Source organism: Oryzias melastigma, linkage group LG4, assembly GCF_002922805.2.
Source record: "Oryzias melastigma strain HK-1 linkage group LG4, ASM292280v2, whole genome shotgun sequence".
Taxonomy (NCBI): domain Eukaryota; kingdom Metazoa; phylum Chordata; class Actinopteri; order Beloniformes; family Adrianichthyidae; genus Oryzias; species Oryzias melastigma.
Window position 1 is genome coordinate 2,257,789 of NC_050515.1, and position 11,860 is coordinate 2,269,648.

General features: G+C 37.8%; 2 protein-coding genes across 2 annotated transcripts; one reads left to right on the plus strand and one right to left on the minus strand.

Moving 5' to 3' along the window:
• The first annotated feature begins 22 nt into the window (after positions 1-22).
• On the plus strand, positions 23-4,279 carry odf3l2b (outer dense fiber of sperm tails 3-like 2b). The gene is made up of 4 exons (XM_024279489.2): positions 23-1,563; positions 2,900-3,010; positions 3,186-3,299; positions 3,379-4,279. Exons 1-4 carry the CDS (start codon positions 1,524-1,526, stop codon positions 3,864-3,866), a joined length of 753 nt encoding a protein of 250 aa, XP_024135257.1. The 5' UTR covers positions 23-1,523; the 3' UTR covers positions 3,867-4,279.
• cks2 (CDC28 protein kinase regulatory subunit 2) lies at positions 3,908-7,429 on the minus strand. The gene is made up of 3 exons (XM_024279490.2): positions 7,208-7,429; positions 6,801-6,928; positions 3,908-4,318 (listed from the first exon to the last, which is right to left on the minus strand). The coding sequence occupies exons 1-3, from the start codon at positions 7,360-7,362 to the stop codon at positions 4,275-4,277; spliced, it is 327 nt and encodes a 108-aa protein (XP_024135258.1). The 5' UTR covers positions 7,363-7,429; the 3' UTR covers positions 3,908-4,274.
• Positions 7,430-11,860: the final 4,431 nt, after the last annotated feature.

Here is an 11,860-nt window from a genome sequence, read left to right on the forward strand (position 1 = left end):
GACGACCAGATCGTCTTCACAATCCTACTTTCTTTATGCAACTTTTATCAAAGAAATTACCCCTCAGCTTGGGGGGACCTGGCTCGTGCGTGGGGTTGGGAGATGCCCAGAACTTCCTGGGGGTGATAGGCTGCTCGTCTGGGGCTGGAGGGGCTCTCCGGGGTGGGGCCCTGTGCTAGGTTCCTTGGCGCGGCGTGGGGCTTCGTGCTGACCCCCCAGCGTTGCGTGGGGCTTCATGCTGGGCCCTCTGGCGTGGCGTGGGGCTCCATGCTGGGCCCCCTGGCGTGGCGTGGGGCTTCATGCTGGGCCCCCTGGCGCGGCGTGGGGCTTCGTACCGACACCCCTGGCAATTATCGTTAAAAGTGTCAAATAAAAACAAATTAATTTTAAATTCTGATGTTTTTTTAATCTTTTTTTTTGCCAAAATTCTAAAACGTGTCATTTCCAAGGTCATATTTTCTGCAGAATAGCAGAAGTTTAATAGAAATTCACCTCTGAGTTGTGTTGGCATGGAGCAACCCCGCCCCCTTTCCCACCCCCATAGTTAGTGGCCAGCCGAGTGTATTATCTACATCACAAATCATTTTTTTTAGTCATCTGCACTTTTGCATCTGCTCCTGATTCACAACAATTCAAATCAAGAAATACTCATAAATTGAATAGTTTGAGCTTAATTTTCTCCCATCAATAAAGAAAAGCTCCAAGGCATCATGTTAGTGAGTGGGTCTTTAAACTAGAATAACAGAGACAAACTTTAAAAGAAATCACCAGAAAAGAGGATCAAACTAAGTTAAATGAAAATATGATTAAAAAAAAAGAATATTTATGTCTTTCCAAACCAGGGTCACAGGGGTCAGCTGACGCCATCCATCCTTGAGGCAGGCGGGGTGCACCCCCTGCATGGGTCATCAGCCCATTACAGGACACTTTAATTATTCCTGAGGGGACATTAAAACATGGGGATGAAAATGTTGGAAAGTCGTGTGGAGATTACTGCAGCAGCAGGCAGGAAGGATCTTCTGTCATCGGAGAACCCAAAACACCGGAATGTTTGACATTAATAAAAGGGAACAACTGGTTCTGCTGAGCTAAACCAAGTTCCCATGGGGACTCTGGCGCTGCAGGAGGCCCGGCTGCACTCATCCACACATTAGTCTCTGTGGTAACGTCATGCATGGCTGAAGGGCGACATTGTGCATCGCACTGCAGAGTGGGGGGTCTTGGTTTCACGCTCTGCAGGGGGGAGCTAACGTTACATGAGAGTGAATCTAGGTGATGACATTGCCCCCCCCCCCACCTCTGTGGAGGACCTGTCCAAGGTAAAACTGGAGTTCAGCGGACCGACGTGGGTTCGTGTGAGTCATCGGCGTCAGGTTTCAAACCGGAGATTGATTCTGGATCTGAGGGTCTTTGAGTTTTCACTGGATCCAGATTATGCGAGGAGAACTCACGCCGCGGTGGACGTGGAGTCGCCTGATGACTGAAGAGATCTGCATTCGGTGAGGATCCTGTGAAATCAACACATGGAGAAAAAATATCCACCCATCGCAGGGAAAGAAAGAGGTAAATATGTCGATAAAATACCCACTAATGTTGATTTATTATTTGTAAAGACAAACATTCTGAAGTAAAATCCTCTTCCTGTTTGTTACTTCTAGTTAAATTCACCAGTTTGGTTGAACTGTTCACATTCTGCTGCACAAACATGCTGGCTGATGGGATGTTTGTGTCATTTGAGTTTTTTTTACTTGTTGTAAGCATGTTAATCGTTCACCAGATGTTTGACTCAGTGAGCATATCTGACGTTATCCGGAGGTTATCGGAGCGGATTGTGTGTGAGAATAGGTGAAAATTTAAAGGGATCTAAACGGTCCAACTTAAGAATACATTTACAGATTTACAGTGTTTTCTAGAGTATAAGTTTCACAGGAATATGAGTTGCAGGAGCCAAATAATGCATAACAAAAGAGACAAAAAAAACGAAATAAGTAAATCTGTAATATAAATTCCATCAGAAAATAAGTTGCAGGAGCCAAAAAACCTTTAAAAAATAAGGAAAAAATTGTAAATCAGTTGTTCTGGAGTATAAGTCGCACCAGAATATCAGTCATAGAGGTCAAAATGCATAATAAAGGATAAAATAAAACATGAATAAGTTCATCTGAAGTGTACGGCGCGCTGGAATATGAGTTTCGGGAGCCAAAAATTACATAATAAAGAAGAAAAAAACCCATAAATGAGTTGATCCGAAGTGTAAGTTTCACCAGAATAAAAGTCATAGGAGCCAAAGAGTGCACAATAAAAAAAAAAAACCCACATAAATATGTTTTTCCGGAGTATAAGTCGCACTGGAATATGAGTTGCAGGAGCCAAAAAATGCGTAAAAAAGAATGAAAAATACTCTAAATCAGTTCCTCCGGGGTATAAGTTGCACCAGAATATAAATCATAGGAGCCGTAAAATACATAATAAAGATGATAAAACATAAATAAGTCTGAAGTTTAAGTCGCACTGGAATACATTTCATAGGGGTCAGAAAATGTACAATAAAGAAGGAAAAAAACTTTAAATCAGTTACTCTGGACATATAGGAGCCAAAAAAGGCACAAAAAAACAACATAAATTAGGCGATCTGAAGTATAAATCGTGCCAGAATATAAATCGCAGGAACAAAATTATCCATGAGAAAAAAAAACATAAATAAGTCGAACCTCAGGATAAACTATTAAAAAAAAAGCGACTTATTCTCCAAAAAATGTGGTAATTATGAGCTAAATATAACATATTTTTTCTCCAAATTATTTAAAATATATATTGTTTTATTTGAAAACTTTTATCGTTTAACTTGAAGAAAAGTATGATTATTTGCTGCCAAACCTTCAACCTTTGGGCCTCTCAGGACCAGGACCCGGCCGATACGGACTCCCTCCCACCATCGGGTTTATCGGCCACGACTTCACCAAATCCACCAGCCCTGCTTACTCCTTCCACGGCAGTTTGAGCAAAAAGAGTGAGCAACAACAAACATTTACTATCCACCTGAGTTTAAATGTTTTATAAAATGAGCTGAATATTCTGATTGGTGTAATATCCGTCTTACACCACTAGAGGGAGCCAACACTTCACAATCTTTTTGGAGACACCAACTAAACTAAAATCTGATTTATTTTGTTTTTTTTCCCCAGTGTACCATGTTGACTCCAGTCCAGGACCGCGGTATCACGTCAACGCCAAACTGACCCGTTTTGGGAAGGACGGCACGCCTTCATATTCCATGTTGGGCAGAAGGAAACCTCAGAGTGCGCTTTCCTCATCCTAACGTCATTTTAAGTTCAGTCGAGTGTTTGAATCAGACTAACTTCTTTGTGCGACCCGTAGAAGAGCTGTGCCGCACTCCTGGACCTGGTGCCTACAGTCCAGAGAAGGCGCCGCCATGCGGCCTCCAGCGCACGCCGCCGTCCTACACCATGGGCTCCCGGACGCAGTACCGCGGCGTGGACCAGGTCCCTGCTCCAAACAAATACTCGCTCCCTCCTCTGCTGGGCCCCCACGTCCCGAACAAACCAGCCAGCGCAAACTACTCCATGTCCGGCAGCTACAGCGCAGGAGGCGCGTCCGTGGATCTGGCCAGGACGCCGGGGCCGTGCGGGTACAACTGCACCGCCCCCAGCGTCTACCTGCCCCGCCAGCCCGCCTTCTCCATCCTGGGGCGCCACGGCTTACCCAGGGACGGCGCCGAGAAACCCGGACCGGGAGCGTACAACCCAGAGAGGGTCACGGTGCACAAAGCCCGCGCCCCCGCCTACTCCATGGGGATCCGGCACTCGGAGTTCGTCACGCCGCTGGTGGTCGGCGTCTCCGACTGAGCGGCAAACAGGAAGAGTCGATACCAAACACCACACGCTCGTCTAATAAATAATATTTATTTTCCTGCTCGAGTAACAAACTACAACTCACTCCATAAACAAACACAGAAAGAACAAAGCAGACAGACGTGAACTTTATTCTGAAAAATACCCAGCGGGCCTTTTCAAAATAAAGCTTTTCTTAACTGACGGGGGATGTGGGAATCGAATCCTCACATTTCAAAAGTGTTTTAAACTGAACTGCAGCTTCACATCGTTCAGAAAGTCGCCGTTCGTTTTAGAATCAGGTTTCCTTGAAACTGAAGAGAATCTGACGGAACTAATCAGCTTGTCTTCACATCAGAAACGTCCGTGGACGAGAAGGTCGCGTCCCTCAGCAGCACCAAAGAGCTTCTCTAGAGGCTTCGTCTATTCCTTTGGAAGAGGTCTTCTGAAGAGCAGGATGTGAGGCTCTGAGGAGAGAGACGGACATCTGTGAGCATCTTCACACAGGAGGAAACAGCGTTCACGTCCAAACCTGTCAACTTTGATTTGACATCTGGTAGTAACTACTATACAAAAATGACCACAAAAACAGACAATTCTGCTAAATGATCTCAAAGCTCAGAGGAAATGTGAGATTTTCACTTTCTTTAAATGTCCAAAACCCAAAGGTGCAGCGATTAAAGAAAATAAATAAAAATATGAGAATAAAATCAAAATTTTATTAGACTAAAATAGTAAATGTATGATTTAAAAAGTAATAATTTCACAAGGAATCGGTCATGCTTTTTTCTAAATAAAAGAGTGATTTTATGAAAAATAAAGCAGATTCAGGAACATTCTGGAGCATTTGGTCCAAACGATTTCTCTGAATCATCAGGATCATAAATTAAACAGATCATGTTTGAGCGTCTTCATTAAAATATTTAAAAAGCTACATTTAACATTTAATTTTCAAAAAGGAACAACTTTTTCTCGTGTTAAATTAGGACTTTTTGAAGCCTACGCTTATGGTCTAATATTCGTGAATTGAACATCGTTTTGTTGTAAATTTACGTTTTATTCTGGTAAATATTTTGTTTTTTCCTCATACTTAGACCCCTTTAGTTTCGTATATTGTGAAACTTTCTCTTTCACATTTGTATGAGTTTAAAATCAATTTCTGGGGATCAATTAAAACTCAATTTAAGTAACATTTTTGACTTTTCTCCTAATTTTACAATTTTATTCTCATAAATTGTAGATCTTTTATCACAAGTGTTTAACTTTTTCAGTATAATATTGACTTTTTTATTTTTATTTCTTTATTCTTTTTTTAATTATTATTTTTCTTCTTTTACAGTGGCTCTAATACTTTTGAAAAAAATAGTAATTTAACATTTCTTTGACGATAAAACTTATTTTCTTATAATTTGCACAACCTAATTCTTGTAAATTTTCTAACTTTCTTCTCAGACATTTATGCCTTTAGTCTAATAATTGATATTTTTTTTATTTTATAATTTTATGACTATAAAACCAATTTCCCTGGCACAAGATCAATTAAAATTATCTTTAAAGCTTTTTTCTCTGAATTCTTTATTCTGGTAAAATATTGACTTTTCTCATCATGTATGGCTTTATTCCCATATTTTTGGTTCTTTTATTGTGAAGCTAATATTCTGTTGTAAAATCATAATTTATCATTTCTTAAAAAAAGAAAACATAAATTTAGAGAGACTTAAGGTCACTGCATGGACTCAGAATTCTAAGTCCAAATCCAGCTGTCCAGTCCAATGAAAGTGTTTCTAACATGTTCTCATGGCGACGAGATCAAATAGATCCATGAACGTCTTTGTTTTTTTCTGGAATCTGGATCTAAACTACACAACTGGACAGCTCTAATATTGTTCGCCGTTTTTGTTGTGTCAGTAATGTTAGGTTGAGGTGTGAGGGGCTGTAAGCTAGCAGGAGAGAATGTAAACAGATGGATGTTGGGATGTGGAGGCGGGCTTTATCCATGCCAACAGTCCCGCCCACAACACGGAGGTGAATTTCTAAGAACTCCTGCTGCTCTGCAGAAGGGCGCCACGATTAGTCGACTAATCGACTGTCAAGATAATCAGTTAGTCGTTACTTTATATTATATGGAGTCAGAGTTTAGTCAAGTTGAAAGTTATAATGACATTCTGTTAGCTCTTTGGACCATTTTGGCATTTATTAGGGTTTTTAAGGCGAATTGGAATTTAGCTAATTTTTCAGCTAATTAAGGCTTTTTTTTAGTTTTAGGCTATTTTGGAGTTTAGCTAATATTTCAGCTACATGCTAGCTATTTTGACTAATTTAGATTTTTTTTCTCGCTTGTGTTGGAGTTTGACTAATATTTCAGCTGCAAGCTAGCTAGTTTAGGATTTTTGTTTGTTTTTCTTAATGGTAATTTGGAATTTTACTAATATTCTAGCCGACTATCAGCTTCAGTGTTTTCAGCTATCAATTTCAGCATCTTCAGCAGCCAGATTCAGCTAACAGCATTTACACTATTATCATCACAGGTAATGCTATATATATTTATATAGCTTTATTTATATATATATATATATATATATATATATATATATATATCCTTATATATATATAAGATGTGTGTTATGCATCCAGTTTGCACATGACCCGATTATTTGGAAAAAATAATCGCTGATTAGTCGACTATTAATTTTTTTTTTTTCTCTTTGATTAGTCGACTATTAAAATAATCGTTTGCTGCAGCTCTACTCTGCAGAAACTATTTCTTAGAAAACGACAAGTTTGTTTTTTTTTTTTGCTAAAGGAACTATTTAAAATAGATCAAAGGATGATTGGAGAATTTAATGACATTAACAGTGTTCACCTGTCCTTACACAGATGACGTCATTCCAGCAGCACCTGTGTTAGTAATAACCTCGTGATTGACCCAGTTTGCAGTTTGGTTCTGACCTGGTTTGTGGATCATGTAGTGGATCCAGCCTTTGCTCTGTTGGACCCCGATCCCCCTCCACTCGTCCTCCGACATCAGGTGGGATGAGGGCACCAGCTTGGACAGCTGCTTCGGGAGAACAACGTGCCTGCGGAGAGCAGAACCCTCAGAGGTCGGACTGTGGTGGACTCGAACCATCTGAATGCTAAATTACCCGGATGTAGTGCTCTTCTGGCACCGTTACTAAACAAAACGGACAAACATCACCGACTTTGACGATTAACTTCTTTACTAAAACTGTCATTTACGTCACACCACCAGAGAGGAACCAAAAGAATGAACTAGAGTTTAGATTTTCGGAGCCTCTTAAAGTTTAGCTAGAAAACCGCCCGCGAGTTTGAACGATAGTCATCTGGTCTGTAAATACCTGTACTCGAACTCCTCGTCGTTGTACTTGTCGGAGTAGAAAATCTGATTTTTGGACATTGTTGCTTCGGTTGAATAAAATCCAGAAAAACTGCGACCTGTTGGTGGGAAAACGATCTTCAATCCGTGTTTACGAACGACACAAACGCCTGTCATCGACCGCTGTTTTCCGGGGGAGATTCAAACTTCAACCGTTACCCAGCTCCCTCTGATTGGTCCAGACTGGAGCACGTGGGTGTGCAAAGATCGTCTACGGAAGTGGGATGTAAAACTCGCGTGTTTCTGTTTCTCTTTCTCATTTATTTTTCTTACGTACGTTTTTAGCACGTAAAAACTCATTCAAACTTTAAACAATTTCAGCAGTCTTTGTCTCAAAACATTCAGCTGAACAAGGACATTAACACTTGTATTTTAGGTATTTGTAAACTTCACAGTTTTACGATTTTATGTGATTTTCTTTTTCCCTAAACCCCATTGAAAATTTTAGGATTTTTTTCCTGTAATTTCAGCAAATCTTGCAATTGAAAACATTCAACAGGAAATTCATGCTTGTATTGTAATTTCAAGCAAATTTTGAAATATTACGCAATTAAAAAAATTATTTTACGAAATTTTGAGAAATTTTGTACTATGCAGTTCCTCAAATTTTAATATTAAGGACATTAATGCTGCTGAGGTTTTTAAGGCTAATTTTGAGTTTAGCTAATATTTTAGTAACACGCTAACGTTTTTAGACAATTTAGCATTTAATGAGGTTTCCTCGGCTAATTCTGAGTTAAGATAGTATTTTATCAGTGTGATAGCTTTTTTTTTTTTTTTTTTTTTAATTTGGTATCTAAGGATTTAACTTTCTCTGAGATACCGGTAAGCTAACACTTGAGCAAAATACTCACTTTTTTGGCTAACTTGGCACCTACTGAGGTTTTGGGCTAATTTTGAGTTCATACATTTTACCCTTTTTTAAATTTTACCGGATTTTTTCAAGAAATTCTTCAAACTCTTTGTACACTTAATGCAATATCTGCAACTTCAAGTCCATTTGTAATTTTAGCTGTATGCAAATAGCTTTAGCATTTTCAACAAATCCCTACAACAATTACACCGAATTTCTTCAGTATCTTCAGCTAAAATCATTCACACTAGCATTATCGCAGTTATACAACTTTTCTAGTCATTTTTAGTTTAGTTTAATTGAGTAGTAGAAATTTGAACCAAACATTAAGCTTACTGAAAATCCGAATATGCTGTTTTTATTTAGTATTTGGTTTATGTCTGTTGTTGATCATAATTGTTTAATTTTGATTGAGACTTCTGTTTTCTTCTCTTCTCTAGATTGGATAACATTTATGAGGAAAATTGTATTCTTAAAATATCTGTATAGCATTTTTGTCATGATGGAGGACAAAGAAAATTAATATTTAATAAACATTTCTAATTAATGAAATTGTGAAGTCAGGACCAGATGATAAATGTCTTAAAGATCTTTTTTGAGACAGAAATTACGCTGGGTGGATCACACTCTGATGCAGACAAATGGATCTGTGAACATTTTTGTTTTCCTCGTCTGAGCTGGAATCTGGATCAAATCTGATCAAAATTCCTCACCGATAATGTTAGCTTGTGGGTGTGAAGGGCTGTAAGCTAGCAGGACAAAGTGCAAATAGATGGATGATTGGAAATGGGGGCGGACTTACTTTCGGCCAGAAAAAAATTCAGCACTGGCCGCACATATTTTAGCCTTTTCGACTAAAAATTGCATAATCATGATTAATAAACCTCTGAAAATAGACCAAAAGATGATCAGAGTGGGTCTTTAAATTATCCAAGAACTATCTAATATTTGTGTCTTTAAAGTTTAGCTTATAATCAACGTTTGCATGACTGTATTGTGATCAAATGTCCTTATGATAGAATTATAAATGCTCTTGTGCCCTGACTTAAAAACGGTAAAGCTTGACCAGAGTCTGTCTCTAAAAAAGCATAAAAAAGGCAAAATTCTTTATTGAATTTAAATGTTTTCAACAGTCGTTCATTTCATTTTTTTTTACTGTTAATCAAAAATTGATTCGTTTTTTTGAATTTCTCCAAGGAATTAAATACTAAAGAAAACTTGGTTGTAGGTTTGCAAGTCAAAAGTCAAATTTATGATGTATTTAATTCACATTTTGAGCTGTAATGAATGTTGTTGGGAAAATGAGGACCAAAGAGAGGCACTGGAGGTAATACTTTTTTATTTTTTTAAGTTTTTGTTAGCTTGAATAACATGAAATCAGCCCCTTGTTTTTAGTGTAAATGTCATCATTTGTTGAGGTCAGAACATCCTGAAAAAGTCCAGCTGCAGCCCGTCCACAAGCATCGATCACATCTGGTTTATCAGTAACTTTTTATCTTCTGTCAGCAAACAAATGCAAAGGAATTTCCTTTAGAGGACGGTAGTTTGACAGGATGTCTTCAAATCTTTTCTTTTCATGGTGTTTGATTCATTGTTTTAAGTCCGATTTCAAGGATATTCTTTCTGTCGTAACTGAAGAGCACAAACTGAATCACATCTTCATTGATCATTGAAGGATCAGAAGTCCAGCGGACTGGAGAGTTCCCTCATTCCTCTTCCAAAAGTTCCCATCATGCTTTAGGTAAGATTCTGGTTCTCATTTAGATTTTAAACCTGCAGCCTGAGGGTGTAACGATGAATTTATTTTTACGATCCAAACCGCTCGATCCGTCTGAGGAAAGTACTGATCCGTACTTTCTGACGCTGCTTTTTGTTCCTGATATTAACCTTTGACTTTTCTCATCTTTAAATCATGAAAGCTTCTGTTTTTGTTGGTTAAGTATCAAATGTGGTCATAATAGCTTCAAGGAAAAACTACAAAAATATGACGAAAAACATCTTTAAAATAATAAATAAATGAACATAAGAATAGTTTTACTTTGATTTTCTGCCAGAAAAAAAAAATCTGACTTTTCACGTTTAATTTGCTTTTCTTCAAATAAAAATAAAAATATCATTGTGTTGAATTGTGGTGACATTCTCTCCGGTTTTCAACACTTTAATTTGTAGATTTTATTTTTTATGGGTAAAATGTTCGACAGAGAAGTGGAGGAAAACGAGAAGCGTTGAAGTTGGGAGTTAAAAGGGTCGTGCTGAGAAGGCGGATGGCTCTCTGGGGAGGTGGAAGGGGGAGGAGCTTCGGCAGATGGGATTGGGGTGGTTGCAGTCAGACATGCAGTCGCTGCATTGTTTACTTTGTGCGTTTTTGTAGGTACGGCCGGACAAATGGAATTACGCTCACATGAAATGACTCATGCAAAATTCACTTAAAGTAATTGAATCCTGGAGTTTCAGTTTCATCAGTTCTGAGTCGTGTTTGGACCTAAACAATGCAGACGAGGTTTTCACAATACGGAGAGTCAATTTGTGTTTTTTAATATCCTGATATGAACAAATGCATTTTAAGTACGTAATTTGTCAAATTTAAATTAAACTAGAAAAGTTGCATTAACTGCAATAATGTTAGTGTGAATGGTTTTTGCTGAAATAGTCGCTGAAGATGTTGAAGCTTTTTGCTAAAAATGGTGATGATTTACTTTAATTGCTGAAGGGATTTGTTGAAAACCCAAAAGATATTTGCAAAATCTTATATTTGCTAAAAGACTGAAAATTGTGTTACAAGAACTATGAAAGTTGACCTAAATTTCTGAAGAAAATGTAGTAAAATTGCTTAAAAATCCCTAATCCATAAAAATATTGGAAACATATTCAGTGTGTTCCTTAAATGGGAGCAAAACTCCCAAATTATAGCTCAAAAAACCCTTAATAGATGGCAAATTAACCAAAAAAGCTAGCTCGTTGCTTAAATATTAGCTTAACTCCAAAATACGCTAACATTTCTCAGTAAGCTAAACTAGTCAAAAACGTTAGCTTGTTGCTAAAATAGAAGCTAAACTCTAAATTAGCATAAAAAACTTCAGTAGATGCCAAGTAGTCAAAAAGCTAGCTCAGTGCTAAAAAGCTAACAATCTGGCTATTTTGAAGTTGAGCTAGTATTAGGGCTACATTCTAACTGTTTTAGCTAATTTAGACTTTTTTCGTTTTTTAGGCTGTTTTGGAGTTTAGCTATTTTTTGCTACATGCTAGCTGTTTTGGCTAATTTAGGCTTTTTTTGGGTTGTTTTGGTGTTTAGCTATTTTTTTCAGCTACATGCTAGCTAGTGTTTTTTTTAAGCTTTTTAGGCTAATTTGGAATTAGCTCATATTTTAGCAGGCTATCATCTTCAGCGTTTTCAGCTATCAGCACTAGCATCTTCAGCGGCCAAATTCTGCTTACAGCACTCATAATAGCATTAATGCAGGTAAAGCTGTATATGTAGTTAATGATTCTGTTAAAAAGTTACGGTTTTAAAGTTTTAAAAATGTAGTTTTAGGGTGTTAAATAAACATTTGTCCTGTTTGACCTAAAGTGTTTTTTGGATTTTGGCCTCTTGTCTGACTGAATTTGACACTCATAACCTAAACGATGCCGTTTTTATAATACTGAGATAGTCGATTATTATTTAAAACAAATATTGATATGAACAAATATCACATAATTTGTCAAATTGAAATTCATTTCAGAATGTGGTGCTTGTATTTGTGGGAGGAGGAGGAGGAGGAG